We start from the raw sequence: 26867 nt of genomic DNA, 5'->3' as shown, positions 1-26867 counted from the left end.
ATGATGAACATAGCCTTAAAGGCCCTTTCTCACCAAGTCAAATCAAACCAAAGTTTATTTGTCACGTGCGCCGAATATAACAGGTGTAGGTAGACCTTAGACCTTATGCTTACTTACAGGCTCTAGCCAATAGTGTGGGGAAAAAAGGTATGTATGTGTGTGTGTGTAGGTAAGTAAAGAAAAAAAACAGTAAAAAGACATTTGAAAATAACAGTAGCAAGGCTATATACAGACAATGGTTAGTCAGGCTTATTGAGGTAATACGTACATGTAGATATGGTTAAAGTGACTATGCATATATGATGAACACAGAGTAGCAGCAGCGTAAAAAGAGGGGTTGGCGGGTGGTGGCCCAATTGAGGTAGTATGTACATGAATGTATAGTCAAAGTGACTATATGATAAACAGAGAGTAGCAACAGCATAAAATAGGGGTTGAGTGGGGGGGGGGGCACACAATGCAAATAGTCTGGGTAACCATTTGGTTACCTGTTCAGGAGTCTTATAGCTTGGGGGTAAAAACTGTTGAGAAGCCTTTTTGTCCTAGACCTGGCCCTCCGGTCTTGCCATGTGGTAGTAGAGAGAACAGTCTATGGCTGAGGTGGCTGGGGTCTTTGACAATTTTTAGGGCCTTCCTCTGACACTGCCTGGTGTAGAGGTCCATAAATATTTTACTTTTCATTTAAATTTTGGTTCAGAAGATCATGATAGGGTATTTAATCTGCAAATGTCATGCATGTAATCAAATCTGAAGGTGGTAGCTAATTCTAAATTTTATACAACTGTTGGTTAGAATAAGGCCAATATAATGTGTTCTTCTGCCATACAAGTCTAACATTCCACTTACATCAACGCGATTTGTACTTTGTAAAATATGCCAGTCTGCGAATATGATTGGCATATGGAGGGCGTGTTCGTAAATTCAATCTGGAGTGCCAGAGAGCGCTCTGAGCGTTCGTAAATTCAGAACGTCGGCAGATTGACCATTTGTAAATTCAGAGCCACACTGGACCCTCTGGCCGAGGAGTAGGATTGATCCGAGCGTTCCGCTGCGTCTACGGCACTGCATCTCAGTGCTAGAGGCGTCACTACAGACCATGGTTCGATTCCAGGCTGTATCACAACCGGCCGTGATTGGGAGTATCATAGTGCGGCGCAGAATTGGCCCAACGTCGTGCGGGTTAGGCAATCATTGTAAATAAGAATGTGTTCTTAACTAACTTCCCTAGTTAAGTAAAGGTTCAATACACAATAAATAAACAACGGTTCCCAAGCTAACTGGCTAACATTGGTTAGCTACACAAATACTCGTCCAAGCAGAGCTGGTTAGGCTGTTTTCATGTTATCCAGGGCGTTGGTGACTGCAACTGTGCTGCTGGCAACAATTTAATTACGCTTCTTTGCCGACACAACCATATTCAACTGGTGTTGAGCGTTCGTAAATGAATCGGTTATTCTGCGCTCTGACACACTCAGACGAGAGCGCTCTGAAATCGGAGTAGAAACCAGAGACTTTACGAACGCGCCTGCATACGGGTCTTTATCGGGATATGTGTTGTCGTCACCCATTCTCAGCCATCTTGTTGAAACGGAGAGAGCCACACACCTCGAATATAAACCCTGTGCTGTCAGTAAAAGCAGAGGTAAGACAGCGAAGATTAATTGCACAGTTTTGCTATAAAATAAAGCTAAACTATCGAAACAAGCATTCACGATGCTAAAGAGCCCAGTTTTAGCGATTTGAACGCGTTTATGAGGGTTGTTATAGCAGCATGTTTGCTTGGCCTTGAGGCTTGGGACTCAAGTATGTGGGAGCACCGCATTGGATCGGAACGAGGTGGGAGGCATTTCAGCGTTGTGGCGGAGGCCGCACGGAGGTTTGGGGGTTAAGGATTCACTTGTCAGTTCATTACTTCTGTGCGATTTTGTGACAGTATGCCTTTTTGATTGTTTTCCTTTCGAGACACTTAGCATTTTTGTAGAAATGACTGAGCATCAATGATCGATTGTTGCTTAAAGCTTTGTAAAACTAAGTTCGCTAGCTGGTTAACAGTAGTTATGCTACTATAGCTAGCAAACTAACCTCGCTAACCTTATCGATATAACGTTAGCTAGCTGTTCCAATAGTTAGCTAACTGTCTTAATATTTGAACATGGTATCATTATTGGTGGTTAAATACAGTAGCTACAACATCAATGATTCTGAACTGTTTTATCTACTGTACAGTAGCTGTCATGCTGTTACTTAGCTAGCTAGCATGCCACTACCTATTAAGCTAGTTTAGATACGTTAGTTTGCCAACCAACTTGGCAGCACAGTTGCACATTGGCTATCTAGGTACCGATAGTTGTTTTTGAAATGTTAACTGTCAGGCTAGTTGCACTGTCTAACATTAGCTAATTAACAGCAGTATTGCTAGTTAGCGCGAGCTACGTATGGAGAACGTGCGTGAGTCAGTCGGATTAGCAAGCTAATTATGGTCAGCCAAATGGGAAGTTAGCTAGCTACTGTAGTTTATGTGTTTGAAATGAAATGACGGTGCTTTATGTAACTTGAAAAGTTTGTTGTTAGCCAGGTAGCTAATTTACGAAAATTCCTTGTCTTATAACAACGTTATACAAACTTGATCATACATAGACATGCATATAAAGTAATTTGAGTTCAATAGTTAGACTTCATCTAAGCCTAGTACATTGTGTCCGCATGAAACATTAAAAGTCCAATTGTATTGGCTACTTGAAATGTGTAGGTTGAAACTTTAATATTTTCCTTACAATTCCATTTTTTGGGCCGCAATTTGTTCCTATTCACAACCTAAAGTCACAGGCTACAGTACTGACAGTGACATACTGTTTGGAATATAATAAATCATTTGTGACGGGTGTTTTGGTGTAGGATTCCTTTTTTTCCTTTTTTTTTTTACAAAGGAGTTGGCAGTTTCTTTGTTTGTTGTCACTATAAATAATCAATCAAATTCGAATGTTGATTGGATGTAGCCCACACGTGGCTTGCAACAGGCGAAAAGGCCATCCCATGCATGCTTCCTGTTTATCCTATAGCTAGACAGATTGCAGTTTGAACATGCCTTTAGGTAGCTGACTAAACTCCACAGTGAAGGAAGTTTCTGATCAACTCCATCAACAACTGAGTTGCACAGAGACCAGGCTTTGTGGAATTCAGATCAGACTCCATTGACTGAACCAAGGTCAATATTTTTTTTATATTTTTTGAAAGCTCACCATGTACTTATGTTTGCTGAAATCCATACCTTTTCTAGAAATGTTAATCAAATACAACCACCGCCTGTTTCCTTGTTGATTTAATTGGCACATGCGCATTTGTGCAGAGTTGCCATTTTAGAGCAACAGCAATGAGCAAACAGTCAGTTGTTGCATTTCATTAAAGAAATACTTCGGGATTTTGGCAATGAGGCACCTTATCATCTTCCCCAGAGTCAGATGAACTCACGGATACCATGTTTATGTCTCTGCGTGTATTTTGAAGGGAGTTTCTAACTAGCCCTAGTGCAATTGCTAACTAGCGTTAGTGCAATGACTGAAGGTATATGGGTATCTGCTAACATTGAATCTGGGGATGTAGATAAAGGGCCTCTTTGCCAAAATCCCGAAGTATCTCTTTAACGTTTATTGGAAAAGTATGGATTGCCGCAAACAAAGGCATGCAACTACAGAGGAAAAACATACTGTAGGTCCGAGGTAAGAGTTTCATGGTTAACATAATTTGTGTTGACCTTGAGCAAATTGATGTAGTCGGAGCTGAATTCCACAAATCCTGGTCTCTGCTTCACTCCATTGGTGGAGTTAATCAGAAGCTTCCTTCACCATGGAATGGAGTTTATTCCGCTAACCTAGGGTCATTATCTGAATGGTCTGTGAACTAACTAGGTAGCCTGTATACAGCATACAATAACTTGTTTGTGATTATTGTCATTTGCATGCAAACATCCAAGTTTATTGTAGTATTTCCAGAATAAAGCCTGTGGGCAGGGAAAGGGAGACACTGTTGTCAATTATTGGTGTCTGAGGAGCCTCTTTCCTAACTGGGCAACTTCCTAAAATGGCTTCAGTCGATTGAAATTGTACTCCTTGTATAAGGGAGGGATGGGGCTATCCTCTGGAATGAGTTGGAATACCACAAACTCACTGTAAGATACAATCGGCCTACATCTAAAACATTAATCCTTTGGGAAAATGATTGGCTGATGCAATATTTGTTACACCATCAAAACACTTTTTTACCATAATTTGGGTCTGTAATCTTTGACTACTAGAAATTGATATATGATTTCCAGTTGCATTGGCAGATTAATTACTGAATACATCTCCAAGAAAAATATTCAACCTGAAGTTTGGTGTTTGTTGTAATAGGCTAATAATATTGGCCCTTTCCTCCCCATAGAAGTTCTAGAAAGAATGGCAGAAACTCAGACACTCAACTTCGGACCAGAATGGTTAGTAAATATGAATTCTTGTTGAGCTGAAATGTTGAATAAGGTTGATTAACAGGGATCTGGGTTGTTAGGCTGGTTTTTCGTTTGACACGTGGTGCAGTGGAGTCTCACATTTTGAGGCCTGTCAGTTGTCCTCAACTTCACTTTTGTCTTTCTCCTTCTGTCCCTTTTCCTATTCCTCCCCTCCCCCACTCCCTTTTCCCCAGGCTCCGGGCCCTGTCTGGGGGTGGCCATGGGGGTGGTAGCAGCAGTAGCGTTGCCACCTCACCACCACTCTCTCCTGCATTGCCAAAGTATAAACTTGCGGACTACCGCTACGGGAGAGAAGAAATGCTAGCACTTTATGTCAAGGATAGGGAGGTGAGGAAAAGGAATTCTGATGTGTTCTAAAAGGATACAGAAATATATGATTGACATACAAATAAAGTGACTTATATTGGCATGTTCTAAAAAGTGTGACATTTAGATTGTACCTTTTTGTGGAGTCATTAAAAAAAATCTAATATATAATGGCCTTTTCCTGTAATTTGTGTATTAAAACCTGACATTGCAATGGCTCATACTCCCCCCCCCCCCCCCCCCCCCCCTCTCTCCTTATCAGATCCCTGTAGACCTACATGATAAGGATTTTCTGCCCATTTTACAAGAGGAGCCCCTGCCACCGCTGGCACTTGTAGCTTTTACAGAGGAAGAGCAGGTTGGTGCTTTCACTGTTCATATAGGAGGCCATGCTAGAATGAATATGCAAAATTACAACTATGGTGTTCTCAGTGTCCTTACCCATTTTGTTGCTAACCTAGTAAGTATAATTGTTTGCCGTAGACATCTTTTTAAATTCTTGTCAGTTTCTCTCTTTCTTCATCCCCCTCTTTTCCCCTCTATCTCTCCCCACAGAGAAATTTCTCCATGTCTGTAAACAGTGCAGCGGTGCTCAGGCTGATGGGAAGAGGAGGGGGCCCGGTGGGGCCAGGGGCACCGAGGGGTCGAAGCACTTCACGGGGAAGAGGTGAGGTGGAGTGTCTTGTTGTGTCAATGTGTGCATCTCAATAGTCTAACGTGACTTTGCTTGTCTCTTCTTCATCTGAAAACAGTCTCTGTGAAAGTGGTATGGAGGAGGCAAAGCATACAGTTGTGTTCAACTGTTAAATTATTTCAGTCAGTGCTGAAATAACAACCCACTTTAGATTATATTGACTGAGACCCACCCTTCAGAATGTTAACAATCTTGTGCCAGCTGCACAGAAGGGAATTAACAGTATCACTCTGTTTCTACGCTTGATTATGCCTCTGTCAGTAGAAGCTATCGCAGCTGGTTGAATTCATCATCACCAGCTAGCGCCAACATTAAAGTGTAGTGTGTGTGTTTTGAATCCTTCTCGGGTGTAGTATGATTTGTGGATTCAAATAAAGTATTTCAAATGTGTATCTGGCAGGACGGGGTAGAGGAGATGGAGGGTTTTACCAAAGAAGTTTTGATGACGTGGAGGGAGGCTTTGGCCGCGGAGGCAGGGAGATGCACCGCTCCCAAAGCTGGGAGGAGAGGTAATGGACTACCCGCTCTAGAGACACAAGTTCAACTAGAATTTTACGCACATTAACCTTTGACTTCAATGGATAATTTATGCAAAAGTTGAGTGGGCGCATCTTAAATTGGGTTCCAGGCTAGTGGAATGAGAACGGTCAAGACCATGGCTTTCCAACCCTGTTCTAGGAGATCTACCATCCTGTAGGTTTTCACTCAAACCCTATTCTAGCCTGATTCAAAGAGTTAGCTGGTTGATGCACAATCAGGTTAGTTACAACAGGAAGGTAGCTCTGAAGGAACAGGGTTTGAGAGCCCTGGTCTAAACCCATTTGTTTTATGAGATTTACGTATTGTCATGTTGTTTTGTGTCTGTTTTTACCTGCATGCTCAGTCATCCTTTTTGTCTTTTTTTCTTTTTTCAAAGTCACGCTGAGTCTATTTTCTCCCCATCTAGGGGAGACAGAAGGTTTGAAAAGCCAGGTCGAAAAGAGTCAGGTTTGTGTCAATACTTTCTAGTCAAGTAATCAATGCAGTATGAATAATGTACTTAAATGACAGTTACGGCATTTACAGGTAATCATTTATTTTTCTTTGTCGCTCCTCTGTCTCCATTGACTTGGCAGAAGTTGCTCCTGCCCACTTTCCGATGAATCATAGTAAGTTTGCCCTCCACGCCCTTGCACTTATACACGTCCCTTTCTTGTCAAGGGGAACTAGCTGCTGTTTCTCCAAAGAATATAAACTCAGCAAAAAAAGAAACGTCCTCTCACTGTCAACTGTGTTTATTTTCAGCAAACTTAACATGTGTAAATATTTGTATGAACATAACAAGATTCAACAAATGAGACATAAACTGAACAAGTTCCACAGACATGTCACTAACAGAAATAGTATAATGTGCCCCTGAACAAAGGGGGGTCAAAATCAAAAGTAACAGTCAGTATCTGGTGTGGCTACCAGATGCATTAAGTACTGCAGTGCATCTCCTCATGGACTGCACAATATTTGCCAGTTCTTGCTGTGAGATGTTACTCCACTCTTTCACCAAGGCACCTGCAAGTTCCCAGACATTTCTGGGGGGAATGGCCCTAGCTCTCACCCTCCGATCCAACAGGTTCCAGAGGTGCTCAATGAGATTGAGATCTGGGCACTTCGCTGGCCATGGCAGAACACTGACATTCCTGTCTTGCAGGAAATCACGCACCGAACGAGCAGTATGGCTGGTAGCATTGTCATGTCGGAGGGTCAGGTCAGGATGAGCCTGCAGGAAGGGTACCACATGAGGGATGAGGATGTCTTCCCTGTAACGCACAGCGTTGAGATTGCCTGCAATGACAAAAAGCTCAGTCCGATGATGCTGTGACACACTGCCCCAGACCATGACGAACCCTCCACCTCCAAATCGATCCCAAATCGTACCAGCCCTGGTGTAATGCTCATTCCTTTGACGATAAACGTGACCATCACCCCATGTGAGACAAAACCGCGACTCGTCAGTGAAAAGCATTTTTTCGTAGTCCTGTCTGGTCCAGCGACAATGGGTTTGTGCCCATAGGCAACGTTGTTGCCGGTGATGTCTGGTGAGGATCTGCCTTACAACAGGCCTACAAGCCCTCAGTACAGCCTCTCTCAGCCTATTGCGGACAGTCTGAGCACTGATGGAGGGATTGTGCGTTCCTTGTGTAACTCGGGCAGTTGTTGTTGCCATCCTGTACCTGTCCCGCGGGTGTGCTGTTCACATATACTGATCCTGTGCAGGTGTTGTTACACGTGGTCTGCCACTGCGAGGACGATCAGCTGTCCGTGCTGTCTCCCTGTAGTGCTGTCTTATGTATCTCACAGTACGGACATTGAAATTTATTGCCCTGGCCACATCTGCAGTCCTCATGCCTCCTTGCAGCATGCCTAAGGCACATTCACGCAGATGAGCAGGAACCCGGGGCATCTTTCTTTTGGTGTTTTTCAGAGTCAGTAGAAATGCCTCTTTTAGTGTCCTAAGATTTCATAACTGTGACCATAATTGCCTACCATCTGTAAGCTGTTAGTGTCTTAACGACCGTTCCACAGGTGCATGTTCATTAATTGTTTATGGTTACTTGAACAAGCATGGGAAACGGTGTTTAAACCCTTTATAATGAAGATCTTTGAAGTTATTTGGATTTTTATGAATTATCTTTGAAAGACAGGGTCCTGAAAAGGGGACATTTCTATTTTTTTCTGAGTTTATATTTTCTATGCTAAAACTGAGGGTAAACGTGTACTTCACAAGTGCCTAACTGTAACGCTGTACATTGCTTAGTCAGGCAACAATGCAGCGCTACAAACGTTTAAACAATCTCCTCACTTATTTATTGTCATCAAAGACCGTATCAGGCTAAAAGATTGTATTGCTACATATGTAATTGAGTAAAAATAAATGTTGAACTTGATGATCCCCTTGTTATGAATTAAATTCAAGTTATTCAATTATTTTCCCTCCAGTCCGTGCTAACTACGAGGATGTTGGGACCGGCGTGGGAGGCCTGCCTGTGAGGAAGCACGATTTTACACGTTCGGAGAGCGAGAACTGGCGCACGTCCCGCGACGAAGCAAATGGTGAGGACGGTGACGAGGGGGGCTGGCGCCTGGCGGGTGCCTCGCGACGTGACAGCGACCGGTGGTGCCCCCCGAGTCCAGGTGTGCCCTGTAGTGATCCTACACTGCTGCCACCATATTGTCCCGTTGGCAGGCGGTGGTTTTAATTGCAGGCCTAACGCGCTAACTCTTAAATCACAACGGGCACCTCAAATGTCTCCAGTTTAGGACACCTAAGAGAATGGGTTTTCAACAGGGAGTACTGGAATCCATTGACACACAATAACCCCCCCCAAAAAAGCAGCACATTGATCTAAAGTAGTGGGCTTCAATGTGAGAGAATGGCTGGGGTGAAGCTGAGTGACAGGGTCTCTAAACCGCTTCTCTCCTCAGACGGGCTGCGGTCGGCAGTGCGGCGAGAGGTGCACCCGGGGGAGCAGCCACGGCAGCGCCGGTTCCCGTTCGACGCCAGAGAGGACGAGCGCGGCTACAGGCGTCCCCGGTCAGGCAGTGGCAGCCTGGAGGAGGATGGGAGCAGCCTGCCAGAGTGGTGCTTGGAGGACGCTGAGGAGGAGACTGGCACCTTCGATTCGTCCGGAGCCTTCCTCTCGCTCAAGGTTCGAGTGAGTGTGAACTCCATATAGTCTGTAACAAACATCACTTGTTAAAGGGATGCTTTGGGACTTTTGCAATGATGCCCTTTATCTACTTCCCCAGCATCAGATTAACTTGTGGATACCATTTTGTATGTTTCTGTGTCTAGTATGAAGAAAGTTAGAGCTAATTTCGTGAGCCAATGCTGACTAGCGTTAGCACAATGACTTTATTTATTGTAATTTTATTTACTAGGCAAGTAAGTTAAGAACAAATTATTATTTCACTTGTTTTTCGAACCAGGGTCTGTAGTGGCGCCTCTAGCACTGAGATGCAGTGCTTTAGACCGCTGTGCAACTCGGGAGCTGCTAGCAGATACCCATAGACGTTGTAATTGCGCTAACGCTAATTAGCAACTTCCTTCAAACCACACGCAGAGACATAATAAATGGTATCCATGAGTTGATCTGACTCCTGGGAAGCAGTTAAAGAGTTTCATTGACAAAATCCCATAGTATTCCTTTAATGGGTGCAGGGACAAATAAAGGTTGAAGAAATTAAGTAGGACCTGCACACATGTTTGAGGTCTATTGAGTATATATGCAATGATTATTTGTTTTCACTGATGGGCAATTTGTTTGCAGCTATTACAAAAAGCATGGCATCGGAGCACTGTGGCACATGGAGCACTGTGGCACATGGAGCACTGTGGCACATGGAGCACTGTGAATGCAAGGCTGCTATGCGAAGGACATATGGAGACTTTCATGACAATTTGTGTGTATACAGTATATATTTCTCCTCTACAGAAAGCTCCCAAGGAGCCTATCTTGGAGGAGGCAGAGCTGGACTTCAGACCCCTGGAGGAGTGTGACGAGGGCCTTGAGGAGGACGGACAGCCCCGGGAGACCAAAAACCCAGACAGAGAGGCAAGAAGAGACCCCGACAGAAAACAGGGTGAGTTAAGAGGATTAAAAACTATGTCCGGCATACTGTATATATTTTTTCTCCCAATAGTAAACTGTGGAGAGAGAACATCAATGAATGTATCTTGTCTTCTTTTTTTCCCAGATGTGGGAAGAGGGGTAGTAGAGGCGCCGCCTGCTCCCTCGCCTCCAGAACCCCAGCCCTCCGCCCCTCTGCTGCCCCCCAGCCAGCCCGACAGAGCAGAGGAGCCTGAGAGGCCACTTGAGCGACCCCCAGCCCCGGAACACAGGCCAGAGGCCAACAAAGTCCCCCTGAACGTCCCCATGTCGATGCCCATGTCCAACACAATGCTGGACTCCCTCCCCATCCCCCACACCGCAGCACACACTCTCACAGGTAGGCTTACACAAGAGCAGGGGAGGAGTACAGTCAAATCTGCCACATTTGTGCCCGTTGAAGGCTGATTGATGAGACATTGTAAATGACAATGGTATTTCCTCCAGTAACCTTGTGCTTCAAATAAACAGACTCAGGATTGCATGTAGTTTGAGGTTGTCACCTGCACATAGTATCTTGAAGCTCCACCTCCATCTGTGACAGACTAACCCTACACCCTTTGTCCTGTCCAGTGTCTCCAGTGTCGGCCCCGTCGTCCACCATACAGATGCAGCAGAAGCCGCCGGACGTGCCCGTGGCTATGCCCGTCCCGCTGCCCTTCAGCACCAGCCTCATGGCTCAGAGCACGTCTATCATGACCCCCAACATTATGGCCCCCAGCACGGGCCTCATGGCTCCTATTGGAAGGCCCACGGTCATGCCGCCACACCACACCATGGTTGAAGATGAGAGACTGAAGCACTTTGAACAGGTAAGTAGACAGACAGTAGGCAGGTTTCTATTGACCCAGGTTTATTTGACAAAAGCTGTGCAGCAAGTAAAATTATTGCGACATTTGTAATGGACACGGCAGAAGAGTCATTTCTTTTGTCTAAGTTAATTGCGACAAATTATGGAAATTGTGTTTTTCTAATAAATTGATTGGTGAATAATTCTGAAAGTAAGCGGGGCACGTGATGTTATCACTTAATAAAGCTACACCACACATGTAATTATAAAAGCCCGTTGCTTGCTAAATCAATTTATTAAACTAAAATAATGTTTATTTGCAAGACCAGGATTGTCTTGACTTTCATGAATGTCTGAATTGCTTTGAATTGCAATTTGAAGTTTGACCATCAAATAGTTTGAGATCTCTACTATGACTGCAAGTTACACTATGACACAGACTCTGGCCATAATAAGTAGGCATAGGAGAATTATTAGAATAAGGTATGGCAAATATTAGTCAATTCCTGCATTTTATCCATGCTGGCTTTTGCAGGCTACTTGAGACATGAAACAGATGGGTGGGCAGGGCATATAGGCTATCACTTTATTGTGAAAGTTATCAAGCTGGTTTTGGTGAAACTGAATTTGGAGCATCTCTGGATATGAAAAGTGCTGTGTGTTCACTTCTGAAACACGTCAAGAATATGGAGAGGATGTTCATTGAATTGTGATGAAATCGAAAACACCTTATATTCCTCTGGGATAAGCTGAGCTAGTGGTGGTTGTTTTGTGATACTGTATACTATCATGATGCTCTCTCTACAGGACTAGACAAACATGTACAATCTCCTGCTGTTGTGCCCTTAAGCAAGGAGCTTTACCCCCATCAAGTAAAATAATTGCACTGTTAGGCTACTGTATAAAACACATGGTCAAGCCATCTGGAGAGCTACTGGGTGTACAGACTTTGGATACAGCCCTGCTCAAACACAGTCTGCTTATTAAGGTCATGTTGAGCCGCTGCTTTTTTTTAAAACAATTTAATGTAGCAATAAGTGGGGCACGAACAAAAGCCTGCACACCCAGTAGCTCTCCTGGAGGATGTAAGCATTACCATTACCAACCAAATGCAATAATCAATAACAATGTAATACTCCGAAAAACCCTACGAGAAATAAGAAATATGAAGTACACTAAGGAAGCATACTGTATATGGGCCAGTTCCAATAGTCTATTTACAGTGCATCCGTAAAGTATTTAGACCCACATTTTGTTACGTTACAGCGTTCTTCTAAAATAAATGTCATTTTCCCCCCTCATCAATCTACACACAATACTCCCAATACAGGTTTTTAGAAATGTTTGCAAATATATTAATACAAATCAGAAACCTTATTTGCATAAGTATTCAGACATTTTGCAATGAGACTTGAAATTGAGCTTGGGTGCATCCTGTTTCCATTGATCATTCTTGAGATGTTTCTACAACTTGGAGTCCACCTGTGGTAAATTCAATTGATTGGACATGATTTGGAAAGGCAAACACCTGTCTACATAAGGTCCCACAGTTGACAGTGCATGTCAGAGCAAAAACCAAGCCATGAGGTTGAAGGAATTGTCCATAGAGCTCTGAGACAGGATTGTGTCGAGGCACAGATCTGGGAAAGGGTACCAAAAAATGTCTGCAGCATGGACGGTCCCCAAGAACACAGTGGCCTCAATCATTCTTAAATGGAAGAGGTTTGGAACCACCAAGACTCTTCCTAGAGCTGGCTGCCCCGCCAAATGGAGCAATCAGGGGAGAAGGACCTTGGTCAGGGAGGTGACCAAGAACCCGATGGTCACTCTGACAGAGCTCCAGAGTTCTCTGTGGAGATGGGAGAACTTTCCAGAAGGACAACCGTCTCTGCAGCACTCCACCAGTCAGGTCTTTATGGTAGAGTGGTCAGATGGAAGTCATTCTTCAGTAAAAGGCACAGCCCATTTTGGAGTTTGGCGAAAGGTACTGAAATGACTCTCAGACCATGACGAGCAAGATTCTCTGGTCTGATGAAACCAAGATTTGAACTCTATGGCCTGAATGCCAAGCGTTATATCTGGAGGAAAGATGAACAGAGCAAAGTACAGAGATCCTTGATGAAAACCTGCTCCACAACACTCAGGACCACACTCAGTCTGGCTTTAAACTTACTCTTGAAAGCTCTTAATAGTAGAATGCACAAGGTGCACATAGGAAATTGGGTAGTGCATCATCAGTTCCTCTTGTCAAGTCAGTCATTGCATACCTTTTGAGAGCTGTTGATAACCTTCCAGGTCTCTTACTTGGTCATTTGGTAAATGTATATTATTATCTGTCACTACTACATGTGCCCATCTCATTGATATCAAATTATTGGAGATATACATTGTTTTTCCATCCACCATGCGTCATGTGCGTAATGGTCATGTGAGGTGAAATGTGTGTATTTCGGGATGTAAGCACAGTTTGTTTGTTTGATCTGACGAAGATCCGTTTCGGGTCAATACGTTGTCAATAAAGCGGTGTATAAGGAGCTTTAACAGTGTGCGGGCCTTGTTCTATACTAGTGTTCTTAATTATCCCAGCAACAATTTTTTTAAGGATGTGCGTATGACAATAAACTTCTATTTATAACTTGTCAGATATGTCCAGATCAACTAGCCCATATCGGCTAACGTTAAGGTTTTAGATATTGTTATTTTTTTTGTCACTCAAATCACATTAAATCATATTAGACATGGCAAAATGTATAGAATGTCAAGAAAGTGTGCTTTAAAACGGCAACATTTTCTTTGCACCCCATGACAAAATGGGTACAATTGCAAAATTCTCTCCACCACCAAGAGGGGTGTTAACAGTTTGTATCATGAACGGTGCCTGTGACCATAGAAATAGACATGGTGCGTTGGCCCATGTGCAGGGGGGTGCGCTGGAGTTTTCCCATGCTGGAAGGGGAGCCCCAAGTGAAGAAGTTTGGGAACCCCTAAGCTAGATCAAACACTAAATATGAACTTGTTGTTTGATTTTAATGTGCTTAAAAATAAATACCACTGACACTAATAAAATTGTGATAAAAAATATAATAATTGTATTTATAAATGGTGTAATTGTGTGAATTTTACAGTGGATATAGGCCTACCCTTTATTCAGTCGTATGGCGAATGGACAATGTGCCAGACACTGATTTGTGAAACGCTGCCAATTGCTCAGTATTTGGAGTTGAGAAATAAATCATACCGCACTGGAAAGCTGGGATCTTTTCAAGTGATGGCGGCCTCTTCCCGAGATTGCATTTAGGAATGTTGCGCAGCAATCGGCTATATGAGGAGTTGCACTCTCTTGCCACCCGACAGTTGACGTTCCACTCGAACTAGGCTATATGTGCGTCTGATAAATAAACAAAATAGCTCATTAACATCTTGGGGATCTAATCTTGTTTTTAAACTATTACATAGACTACAGCCCGCAAACTCCACTCTGGACTTAGAAGCCAGTTCCACTGCATTTTTTTCATTGTTCACCATTGTTAGACCTGGGACACCAGGTGGCGTGTATGTGCAATTAATGATCGGGTAGAACTGAAAACCAGTAGTTTCCCGGAACTCGAAGGTTAAGAGTGGAATACCCCTGGACTACAGAATAGCACCATTACAATATATTTTTTCTCTGGCCAAAGCGGTGCCTGTAGATAAAATACATGGTTCTATTCCGATGCATTCTGCAGAGATTGGGAGAACAGTGCACAGCACATTGCATTTGGAGGACACCTTTTGATACAACTCTGATCAATCTAATTTTATATATATATATTTTTTAAATCTATATTCTACTTGTCCAACAATTTGTTTCACTTGTCCCGGACAAGTGTTAATTATGTCGAGCCCTGCCGTACATGTACAATAAAGGTGTCTACGTTCACCCCCCATCTCTCACTCTTCCTGTGTTCACTCTCTACTTGTGAAGGAAGCAGAGAAGATGGTGGCGTATCTACAGGACAGTGACGACCGGCTGGCTGCCAAGAACTCAGCACCCGAACCAGCCGGCCTGCCGCTCACACACGAGGCTGCTCTGAAGTGGTTCTATAAAGACCCCCAGGGAGAGATGCAGGGTAAGACGGAGGGAGAGAATGAAGGGAGGGGGGGGGGATGGGCTTCTTTGAAGGAAAATCTGCGTGCTCTGCAACCCGTATCATTTCAACTAGTCACCACTGCTGGAGAGAGACTGTGTTCTTTATCTATTATCAATGGCACGGTCTGATCTGTATTTCCTGGTCTAAAGTAAATTATTAATCTGTGATTCGGGGGGGTTGTACAGCCCCGGAATATAATTTCAAATAGTCAGACTCAGAACAACTTTTTTATTTTTTTTATTTACAAATGTAAAAGTGACTGTCAAATGTAATCATCTCCCCCTCTCCAGGTCCGTTCAGTAACCCGGAGATGACAGAGTGGTTCCAGGCAGGCTACTTCACAATGACCCTGCTGGTGAAGAGAGGCTGTGACGAGGTCTTCCAACCGCTGGGGGAGATCATCAAAATGTGGGGCAGGGTCCCCTTCGCCCCTGGACCAGCACCGCCACCCTTACTGGTAATCATCACACCCACCTGAGCTCCATCGACATTCTAGCATTCGCTCCTTTAGAATATTGTCAAATAATCTTGATAATTCCATAGGCAATTAAAATTTTTCGGACTCACCCTCGACCATTTTAGTCTTCTCATTGTCAAGACAATGCAAGTTTGTGTTGGCTGCCTGCACTTCAGAAGGAAAATGTTGTGAATGTTGCAATTATTTATTCTACAAGTCAGAGGCGTGTTAGCTGTACATGTATTGCGCTCCACAACGTTGTGCCATGTTGAACGCATCCAAGGTGGTCGTCCGCTTGCCGATACCCATGTCTAACTCGGCGTCTGTGTTCACAGGGTGACGCTGGGGACCAGGAGCGTCTGAAACTGCAGCAGGAGCTGACTGCCCTCAACCTGTACCAGCTGCAGCAGCTGCAGTACCAGTACCTGTTGAGGCAGCAGTACGCCCAGGCCCTGGCCCAGCAGAAAGCCCAGGCCCTCAGCTCAGCACCACACCAGCAGCAGCAGCAGCAGCAGCAGCAGATCAACCTGCTCCTCCAGCAATACCAGGCCCTCAAGATGAGGTCAGCGGAACACACGTAAGCGTACCCGTGCGCACACACCTCTACTGCAGTACCAGGCCCTTAAGATGAGGTCAGCGGGGCATACACACACTCGCCTACAGTAATACCACTGTCTGAGAACATGTCAGGCACACATTAACACAGAGTACGGTGAAGTTGCCCCTAGACACTAATCTTGGGTCAGTATAGCATTTTCCCCACTAATGGTTAAGTTTAGAATTGGGGGAGAGGAAACTGATCCTAGATCTGTAGTGAGGTGAAACGTCATCTTGTAGAACACACACACACAAACAGCAATACCTAAAGCCCTCAAGATGACATCACACATACAGATAATGCAATGTCGATCATGTTAATGTTGGTAATGTAACTTGTTCCTGTGTCGGTCTCCCTGTCTAGAACATCCGAAAGTCTCTTAACTCCGGTGACGCGGTCCATGTCTGTACCAGAGTCCCAGGGTTCTGTGTGGGAAATGCAGCACCCCTCTCAGGTCTCTTGCACACCAAACATCCAGCAACCTGCCCCAAGCGGTACGTCTCCAACCCAGAACACACAAACTTGCACAGAATTTGTTTTGGCTGATGTTTTATAGCATATAGAGCTGTTGGTAGTTTGCGGATCTGAACCTCAACTTACATAAAGAAGAGAAACCTCAATCGTATGATCTATAATGGCCATCTGTCCTGGCTGTCTGTTTTGTGTAGCGTGGGAGGGCAGCAGTGTGTGGGATCTGCCCATAGACTCCATGGCCCAGGCCCCCACCATAGAACAGATGCAACAGCTGGAGAAGAACAAGGCTGCTAAGGTAAGCGCATCGTATTGTCTATACTTATGCAATCCTTAGTTTCAGATCTAGACATAGTGTTCAGGGGTTGGGCTCAATGCGGGGGGTATTGGGACATTTTAAACACTTTTTTTTTTAAAGCTAGATTAGATTCAGCACCGCAGACACTAAGATGAGTGCGATTCAACCCTTTGTTCTCACACAGTCACACAGAGTATCAGCTCACCTCGGCTACAATGTGTTAACTACCGGAGCAAAACAGTGGTGAAGTTTGGACTTGCGATTTCAACGCTCTTAGTTGTTGCGGAAATCAGCCCTATATTGCTGTTTAATTATTGCCTCGCTGAATCTACCTTTTAAACAATGCTATGAAAATGATACAATGTGATTTGGTTTATGAAGGTCTCTCCTCCTCATCTACTGGAGATGGAGCGGTGTGAGGCTGAGCTGAGGGCCAAGAGGGAAGAGGAGGAGAAGGAGAGGAAAAGACTGGAGGAAGCGTTACGGTCCCGACAGGAGGCGGAACGCAAACGCCTGGAGGAGGAGCTATCACGTCATAAACAGGTTAGGGGGGGGGGGGGGGGGGTCGTCTTCAGACTGTTTCCTGCTGAAATAAGACGGTCATAATACCACGCTTTAGAGAAGTTGGTATGAAATGTGAAGAATTTCAGCTGCACCACACCTAGTCTTTGTTGATGTTCAGTACATGTTTGCCTAGAGTTGCAAGTTTGACCCAGTAGCCGGTCTTTTCCTAGAAAGAGGCCTTGATTTCTGTTTAATGCTATTCTTTTGATGGGTCTTTACTATACACAGGAGGAGGAGTTGAGGCAGCGGGAGCAGGAGGAGGCACAGCGCAGACAGAAGGAGGAAGAGGAACGGCAGGCACAGGAGGAGGCTCTCCGCAGACTAGAGGAAAGGAGGAGGGAGGAGGAAGAGCGGCAGCAAAGGGAAGAGTTCCTCCATAAACAGGTACTGGGCTTCAGAATAAAGACAATATTAGGGCCCATAATCATGAAGTGTCTCAAAGTAGGAGTGCTGGAGTGCTGATCTAGGATTAGTTATCCTATAAAGGCGTCAGCATGCTTCAGTTCGGCTGGTCCCTAGCCGAACTCTGCTTACCGAACGAGTGTACAGAGTAGAGGTCGACCGATTTTTAATTAGGGCCGATTTCAAATTTTCATAACAATCGGAAATCGGTTATTTTTGGACACCGATTTGGCCTATTTTTTTATGCACCTTTATTTAACCAGGCAAGTCAGTTAAGAACACATTCTTATTTTCAATGACAGCCTAGGAACGGTGGGTTAACTGCCTTGTTCAGGGGCAGAACGACAGATTTTTACCATGTCAGCTCGGGGATTCAATCTTGCAACCTTACGGTTAACTAGTCCAACGCTCTAACCACCTGCTTTACATTGCACTCCACGAGGAGCCTGCCTGTTACGCGAATGCAGTAAGAAGCCAAGGTAAGTTGCTAGCTATCATTAAACTTATCTTATAAAAAAACAATCAATCAATCATAACCATTAGTTAACGGTGGTTGATATTACTAGTTTATCTAGCGTGTCCTGCGTTGCATATAATCGATGCAGTACGCATTTGCGGGAAAAGGACTGTCTTTGCTCCAATGTGTACCTAACCATAAACATCAATGCCTTTCTTAAAATCAATACACAGAAGTATATATTTTTAAACCTGCATATTTAGCTAAAAGAAATCCAGGTTAGCAGGCAATATTAACCAGGTGAAATTGTGTCACTTCTCTTGCTTTCTTTGCACGCAGAGTCAGGGTATATGCGATAATAATAAACGTTTTGTTTTCGAAATAATAGTTTCCGGATTTGACCATTATTAATGACCAAAGGCTTGTATTCCTGTGTGTTATAATTAAGTCTATGATTTGATAGAGCAGTTTGACTGAGCGATGGTAGGCAGCAGCAGGCTCGTAAGCATTCATTCAAACAGCACTTTCGTGCGTTTTGCCAGAAGCTCTTCGCAAGCACAGCGTGGTTTATGACTTCAAGCCTTACAGCCTAATGGCTGGTGTAACCGGTGTGAAATGGCTAGCTAGTTAGCTGGGTGCCCGCTAATAGCGTTTCAAACGTCACTCGCTTTGAGACTTGGAGTAGTTGTTCCCCTTGTTCTGCATGGGTAACGCTGCTTCGAGGGTGGCTGTTGTCGATGTGTTCGTGGTTCGAGCCCAGGTAGGGGTGAGGAGAGGGACGGAAGCTATACTGTTACACTGGCAATACTAAAGTGCCTATAAGAACATCCAATAGTCAAAGGTATGGTTCCGACCTAGAATATGTGGACATCTATAAGTACCTAGGTGTCTGGCTAGACTGTAAACTCTCCTTCCAGACTCATATCAAACATCTCCAATCTAAAATCAAATCTAGAGTCGGCTTTCTATTCCGCAACAAAGCCTCCTTCACTCACGCCGCCAAACTGACTATCCTACCGATCCTCAACTTCGGCAATGTCATCTACAAAATAGCTTCCAATACTCTACTCAGCAAACTGGATGCAGTTTATCACAGTGCCATCCGTTTTGTTACTAAAGCACCTTATACCACCCACCACTGCGACCTGTATGCTCTAGTCGGCTGGCCCTCGCTACATATTCGTTGCCAGACCCACTGGCTCCAGGTCATCTACAAGTCCATGCTAGGTAAAATTCCGCCTTAGCTCACTTCACTGGTCACGATGGCAACACCCACCCGTAGCACGCGCTCCAGCAGGTGTATCTCACTGATCATCCCTACAGCCAACACCTCATTTGGCCGCCTTTCGTTCCAGTTCTCTGCTGCCTGTGACTGGAACGAATTGCAAAAATCGCTGAAGTTGGAGACTGTTATCTCGCTCACCAACTTCAAACATATGCTATCTGAGCAGCTAACCGATCGCTGCAGCTGTACATAGTCTATCGGTAAATAGCCCACCCAATTTTACCTACCTCATCCCCATACTGTTTATATTTATTTACTTTTCTGCTCTTTTGCACACCAATATCTCTACCTGTATGTGACCATCTGATCATTTATCACTCCAGTGTTAATTTGCAAAATTGTAATAATTCGCCTACCTCCTCATGCCTTTTGCACACAATGTATATAGACTCTCTTTTTTTTCCTACTGTGTTATTGACTTGTTAATTGTTTACTCCATGTGTAACTCTGTGTTGTCTGTTCACACTGCTATGCTTTATCTTGGCCAGGTCGCAGTTGTAAATGAGAACTTGTTCTCAACTAGCCTACCTGGTTAAATAAAGGTGAAATAAAAATAAAAAATAAATAAAAGTACATGGAATACAAATGGTATAGAGAGAAATAGTCCTATAAATACTATATTAACTACAACCTAAAACCTCTTACCTTGGAATATTGAAGTCTCATGTTTAAAGGAACCACCAGCTTTCATATGTTCTCATGTTCTGAGCAAGGAACTTAAACGTTAGCTTTTTTTACATGGCACATATTGCACTTTGAGTTTCTTCTCCAACACTTTGTTTTTGCATTATTTAAACCAAATGGAACATGTTTCATTATTTATTTGAGGCTAAATGGATTTTTATTGATGTATTATAGTAAGTATTGTTGTAATTGTCATTATTGCAAATAAAAAAAATAAAAAAGCAGATTTAATCGGTATCGGCGTTGAAAAGTCATAATCGGTCGACCTCAGAGGCCCATTATCAGCAATCATCACTCCTGTGTTCCAATGGCACGTTGTGTTAGCCTTTTAAAATGATAAACTTGGATTAGCTAATTGATCATTAGAAAACCCTTTTGAAATGATGTTAGCACAGCTGAAAACTGTTATTATGATTAAAAGAAGCAATAAAACTGGCCTTCTTTAGACTAGTTGAGTATCAGCATTTGTGGTTTCGGTTACAGGCTCAAAATGGCCAGAAACAAAGACCTTTCTTCTGAAACTCGTCAGTCTATTCTTGTTCTGAGAAGTGAAGGCTATTCCATGTGAGAAATTGCCAAGAAACTGAGGATCTCGTACAACACGGTGTAATACTCCCTTCACAGAACAGTGCAAACGGGCTCTAACCAGAATAGAAATAGGAGTGGGAGATCCCGGTGCACAAATGAGCAAGAGGACAAGTATATTAGAGTGTCTTGTTCAAGAAACAGACACCTCCCAAATCCTCAACTGGCAGCTTCATTAAATAGTACCCGCAAAACACCAATCTCAACATCAACAGTGAAGAGGCGACTCCGGGATCAATTTGATGTCATTTTAATGGGGAAAAAAAGTATTTCTAAGTGACCCCAAACTTCTGAACGGTGGTGTATGTACAAACTCTACTGAACCGTTTCAGCTGCGAAGCATGTCTGTTCTACGAAATACATTCCTAAATAAATGTATTCTCAAAGGTTGTATTTTCCTTAACGCTGTGCACTGAACTGACGTGCATGATTGTTGCTGACACTCCGATGTTTAGAAGAAGTGAATTAAACTGCGACGCTCAACTTAAACAGCGGTGCTGCTCGCAAAATAATTTAAAGCCTGTACTTTAACTCTCAGGATGTAACTTTATTTACAGTTATACTGTTTTTGCCATGTAATGTTAAAACAGTCAGACAACCCCATTGTAAAATATTTACCTGTGTTCTGTGCCAGATAAATATTCCCCTCGAGACGCATCCTATGGGCTCTTCACAACATGAGAGGGAAACATTTATTCTGACCATCTAAAATGATATTCATTTTGGAGTAGAATGTACATTTTTAAAGGTTAAAGGAACTGAGTTTCTCAGTCCTTCTGCATCTGTACTCCCTAAGCAAGGGGACTGGAATTGGTTACATTGCAGTTTAATGCATGTACAAAATGATCTGTGTCCCTAGAAGCATGAAAGGGGAGATTGACTTAAGTTTCAGTCATGGGGATTTCTTTTCCATTTTAAAATAATATGGTCAGGGGTGACCTGATCCTAGATGAGTACTCCTACTCTTAGTTGCTCTGTGAATACAGGCCCAGAGCTGCTGTGGCTAATGCTAAAAGGCATATTGCTACATAGTGTTAATACTGAAGTTGACCCTGTTCTAACAACCACATTTCTCCCCAGGAGGAGGAGCGCCGGAAGCAGGAGGAGGAGCACCGGGAGGAGGAGCGCCGGAAGCAGGAGGAGGAGCGCCGGGAGGAGGAGCGCCGGAAGCAGGAGGAGGAGCGCCGGAAGCAGGAGGAGCTGGAGGCCCTGAGGAGGTGCGAGGAGGAGAAGCGGCTGGAGGAGGAGGCGGTGGCGGCCGCGATGGCGTTGGCAAGGCAACAGCAGGAGGAGGCGAAGAGGAGGGAGCAGGAGGCCGCGAGGCAGCAGGAGCTAGCCAGACAGAGGCAGCAGCAGCAGGAGGCGCTCCGCCGACTACAGCAGCAACAGCAGCAGCAACAGCTAGCCCAGATGAAGGTGACTAATATTATAACACTAACACAGCACAAAATACACTGCAGCAGCAGCAACAACTAGCACAGATAAGGGTAACATACTTAGTATGCACACACTATACACACCTACCACTACACTAGCCCAGGTGAAGGTGACTACCTTATAAACTAGACACCATATATAACTACCAAAGTAACTTTGAAGTCAGAACGTCACTGAATACTGTATTTTAAGGTACCTGTAATTTAGCATGAAAAAATGTACTGGTTACCAGACTACCTTCTCTCCTTTTCCCTGTCTCGTAGCTGCCGTCGTCCTCTAAGTGGGGCCAGCAGTCAGCAGTCACGGCAGCAGCCATCTCCCAGTCCCAGAACGCCTTGTCGCTCTCTGAGATCCAGAAAGTGGAGGAGGAGAGGGAACGACAAGCACGAGAAGAGGTGTGAGCATAGGGGCTGAGTTCGTAGAGGGATACTGAGGCACTACAGTATAGTGCTACTAATCTGGACAATGCACAACAGCATTTTGGATACCATAATACAATTTCACTATATATCAACTATTGTTTAAAAAGGCTCTACACTGTTAAAAATCCTTCTCAACCCAACTTTAATCACCTGTCAATCACCAAACTGTTTTCCTGCTATGTTTATAAGGAGCGCAGTAGATCTCACTCTCCCCCTCCCCTCCCTCCATGCAGCAGCGGCGCCAGCAAGCAGAGCTCCTAAAGCTCCAGCAGCAGCAGGCCCTGCAGGAGGCCCTGCAGCCTCAGGCCAAGCTCTCTGGTTGGGGCAGCGTGGCCAAGCAGCCGGCCGCCACCAAGTCCCTGCTGGAGATCCAGCGGGAGGAGGCCCAGCAGGTGAAGCAGAGGAAAGAGCAGGGGGGTGGGAGCCAGCAGCCCAGTCACCCCACCGTCACCCAGCCGAACCGCTCCCAGAACAGAGCTGTGAGTCACTCGTTGGTTTGTTATTTCGTTCATTCATTTAATTTGTCTGCATTCATTCTTGGTAGGTCTTCCATGTCATTTATTTGACTGTGTGTTGATAGTGGTGTCTAAAACTAGAGGTCGACCGATTTATGATTTTTCAACGCCGATACCTATTTATTGGAGGACCAAAAAAAGCCGATACCGATTAATCTGACAAAAAAAATGTATGCATTTGTAATAATGACAATTACAACAATACTGAATGAACACTTATTTTAACCTCATTTAATACATCAATAAAAATCCATTTAGCCTCAAATAAATAATGAAACGTTCAATTTGGTTTAAATAATGCAAAAACAAAGTGTTGGAGAAGTAAAAGTGCAATATGTGCCATGTAAAAAAGCTAACGTTGGAGTTCCTTGCTCAGAACATGAGAACATATGAAAGTTGGTTGTTCCTTTTAACATGAGACTTCAATATTCCAAGGTAAGAAGTTTTAGGTTGTAGTTAATATAGTACTTATAGGACTATTTCTCTCTATACCATTTGAATTCCATATACCTGTGACTATTGGATGTTCTTATAGGCACTTTATTGCCAGTGTAACAGTATAGCTTCTGTCCCTCTCCTCGACCCGAACCAGGAACACATCGACAACAGCCACACTCGAAGCAGCGTTACCCATCGCTCCACAAAAGCTGCGTCACTTGCAGTGCAAGGGGAGTAACTACTCCCAAGTCTCAGAGCGAGTGATGATTGAAATGCTATTAGCGGGCACCCAGCTAGCTAACTAGCTAGCCATTTCACATCGGTTACACCAGCCATTAGGCTGATAGGCTTGAAGTCATAAACAGCGCTGTGCTTGCGAAGAGCTGCTGGCAAAACGCACAAAAGTGCTGTTTGAATGAATGCTTACGAGCCTGCTGCTGCCTACCACTGCTCAGTCAGACTGTATCAGATCATAGACTTAATTATAACATAATAACACACAGGAATACGAGCCTTTGGTCATTAATATGGTCGAATCCGGAAACTATCATTTCGAAAACAAAACATTTATTATTTCAGTGAAATACGGAACCGTTCGGTATTTTATTTAACGGGTGGAATCCCTACGTCTAAATATTCTTGTTACATTGCACAACCTTCAATGTATGTCATCATTACGTAAAATTCTGGCAAATTAGTTCACAATGAGCCAGGCTGCCCAAACTGTTGCATATACCCTACCCTGACTGCGTGCAATGAGCGCAAGAGAAATGACACAATTTCACCTGGTTAATATTGCCTGCTAACCTGGATTTCTTTTAGCTAAATATGCAGGTTTGAAAATGTATATTTCTGTGTATTGATTTTAAGAAGGGTATTGGTGTTTCTGGTTAGGTACAGTTATCCAACAATTTAGCTTTTTTCGCAAATGCACTTTTGTTAAATCATCCCCCAGCATTGCATCGATTATATGCAACGCAGGACACTAGATAAGCTAGTAATATCATCAACCATGTGTAGTTAACTAGTGATTATGATTGATTGTTTTTTTATAAGATAAGTTTAATGCTAGCTAGCAACTTACCTTGGCTTCTATTGCATTCGCGTAACAGGCAGGCTCCTCGTGGAGTGCAATGAGAGGCAGGTGGTTAGAACTAGTTCTACTGTAACTGACTTGCCTAGTTAAATAAAGGTATAAAAAATAAATAAAAAATAAATCAGCAAAATCAGCGCCCAAAAAAACAGATTTCCGATTTTTATGAAAACTTGAAATTGGCCCTAATTAATCGGTCATTCCGATTAATCGGTCGACCTCTATCTAAAACGTTGTTTCTCAAACCTTTCTTTGTGGACCCCCAGATGTTTCAAAGATTAGCACACCTGATTCCTCTAATCAAGGGCTTTGATGATTAGTTGACAAGCTGAATCAGGTTTTCTTGGTCTGGAATAAATCAAATACATTGAACGTCTGGGGGGCCCAGGAAAAGACGTCGGGCAAACACTGCTCTAAATCAGACTACTCTGTTGGAATACTTCCCTTCATTATTTGCCGTAATGACACTGGTTTACTTGAGTTTATTAGGATCCCCATTAGCTACTGTACATACAGCAGCTACTATTCCTGAGGACCACATAAAACGTACAAATACATGACAAACCCAGTACTAGACTAGAACAACATAAGTTGTTCAAAATAAATTATGAAAGTAAAATAAGAAAGACATCCAAAATAATATTTACACACTATTCATATTCTTATATACAGTACAGTTAAATTAGATCTTTCAATAGAGGATAGGCACTCTGATGCCAGATGTTTTTTTTGTTATCTGTTTTTCTAACCTCTAGTAGCAGAGCATTCCACGATGACATGGCTTTGTACATAGCTGGTCTGACCAGGCTGGATCTCTTTTCCCCCAGACCACTGCTCTGAGTTCCTCAGTGTGGGGCTCGGTGGCCACCAGCAGCATGGGCGGCGGGGCGCCTAACTGGGGCGGAGAAAGCAGCAGCATCTGGGGCGACAGCACCAACTCCAACATGGGCTTCTGGGACGAGACGGCCCAGCCCCCGCCACAGGCCCCACCCCCCGCCAGGAAGCCCAACGCTCAGAAGAACAACAAGGCCAACGCCAACCTCAGGTACAACCGCAGGACAGTTTTACAGCTCACACCTGCGTGTCTATTTTTGCCTGCTTGTCTCGAAAGGTCGTGGTCAGGACAGTTCTCTAGAAGAAAAAGAAACGCACACCTATTAAGACGAGGTGCTGGCTAGCGGAGTGGAAACTTGAAAATAAAAGAGAGCCGCACACTCTTGGAGCTCAGATGCAAAAATGTAATACCAACGTTTCGACAGCCAAGCTGTCTTCATCAGGGTATAATCACAAACACTGCGGGATGACTCGTTTATATAGTGTCAAAAGACACAGGTGTCTGTAATCATGGCCAGGAGTGGCCTAAAATCATTGGTTAATAATCAAATATTAAAATGTCATACAAAGAACTGCATACAAACAAATGGATAGCATACGATCATAGATTCATTTGACTATACAAGTTTACACACAAATACAATGGCAAAGTCACAATAATCACAAGAATGGCTTCAGATCAAAGTCTACGTTGAGACCGAAGGGTGCAAGGGTCTTTAAATTAAAGATCCAGGCAGCCTCTCGTTTTAACAATAAATTATCAAGGTCACCCCCTCTCCTAGGGAGGGTGACATGTTCGATGCCAATATAACGCAGAGACGAAATTGAGTGGCCTGCCTCCAAGAAGTGGGCCGCAACTGGATAAGTAAAGTTTTTACACCTAATGGTGCTACGATGCTCTGAGATACGTACTTTTAATTTGCGCTTTGTTTTACCTACATAATTTTTACCACAAGGACAAGTTTTAAGATAAATAACTGCCTTAGTGGAGCACGTAATAACACCTTTTATTGGGATCGATTTCCCTGTTTGTGGGTGTTTGAAGGATCTACATTTATAAGTGCCATTGCATTGAGCACAGCCATTACATTTGTAATTTCCATCCAGTAGGGGCGCAAATAGACATTGTTCAGGAATATCTTGGGGTGGTAAATCAGAGTTTACCAATTAGTCTCTGAGATTCCTGCCCCGCGAGAATACGACCAAGGGAAGGTCCGAAAACACATTACCGAGACGATCATCGGATTTTAGGATGTGCCA

At 43.8% G+C, this 26867-nt stretch overlaps 1 protein-coding gene across 8 annotated transcripts in view; it reads left to right on the top strand.

Moving 5' to 3' along the window:
• Nucleotides 1-1494: 1494 nt before the first annotated feature.
• Nucleotides 1495-26867, top strand: part of LOC110530229 (GRB10-interacting GYF protein 2) — a 33344-nt gene continuing 7971 nt past the window's right edge. The window contains exons 1-24 of one of the 8 annotated variants that reach the window (XM_036985795.1): nucleotides 1495-1642; nucleotides 4420-4471; nucleotides 4678-4831; nucleotides 5073-5168; nucleotides 5366-5477; nucleotides 5905-6013; nucleotides 6421-6491; nucleotides 6620-6652; nucleotides 8478-8672; nucleotides 8964-9193; nucleotides 9974-10121; nucleotides 10236-10487; nucleotides 10721-10959; nucleotides 14902-15046; nucleotides 15358-15524; nucleotides 15860-16101; nucleotides 16486-16616; nucleotides 16791-16891; nucleotides 17273-17434; nucleotides 17684-17839; nucleotides 21949-22284; nucleotides 22569-22700; nucleotides 22961-23206; nucleotides 25601-25818. In XM_036985795.1, coding sequence (XP_036841690.1) covers nucleotides 4434-4471; nucleotides 4678-4831; nucleotides 5073-5168; nucleotides 5366-5477; nucleotides 5905-6013; nucleotides 6421-6491; nucleotides 6620-6652; nucleotides 8478-8672; nucleotides 8964-9193; nucleotides 9974-10121; nucleotides 10236-10487; nucleotides 10721-10959; nucleotides 14902-15046; nucleotides 15358-15524; nucleotides 15860-16101; nucleotides 16486-16616; nucleotides 16791-16891; nucleotides 17273-17434; nucleotides 17684-17839; nucleotides 21949-22284; nucleotides 22569-22700; nucleotides 22961-23206; nucleotides 25601-25818 — 3713 coding nt within the window. In that variant the 5' untranslated portion in view covers nucleotides 1495-1642; nucleotides 4420-4433. Of the gene's footprint in view, nucleotides 1643-1854; nucleotides 1877-4419; nucleotides 4472-4677; nucleotides 4832-5072; nucleotides 5169-5365; nucleotides 5478-5904; nucleotides 6014-6420; nucleotides 6492-6619; nucleotides 6653-8477; nucleotides 8673-8963; nucleotides 9194-9973; nucleotides 10122-10235; nucleotides 10488-10720; nucleotides 10960-14901; nucleotides 15047-15357; nucleotides 15525-15859; nucleotides 16102-16485; nucleotides 16617-16790; nucleotides 16892-17272; nucleotides 17435-17683; nucleotides 17840-21948; nucleotides 22285-22568; nucleotides 22701-22960; nucleotides 23207-25600; nucleotides 25819-26867 lie in introns of those variants that run through there. The other 7 variants (XM_036985796.1, XM_036985797.1, XM_036985792.1 and 4 more) reach the window with 7 other exon arrangements.

This window comes from Oncorhynchus mykiss, chromosome 8 (genome assembly GCF_013265735.2).
Source record: "Oncorhynchus mykiss isolate Arlee chromosome 8, USDA_OmykA_1.1, whole genome shotgun sequence".
NCBI classification, from domain to species: domain Eukaryota; kingdom Metazoa; phylum Chordata; class Actinopteri; order Salmoniformes; family Salmonidae; genus Oncorhynchus; species Oncorhynchus mykiss.
Note: the sequence above shows the minus strand (reverse complement) of the source record. Positions and strands in the feature narration are given on the sequence as shown.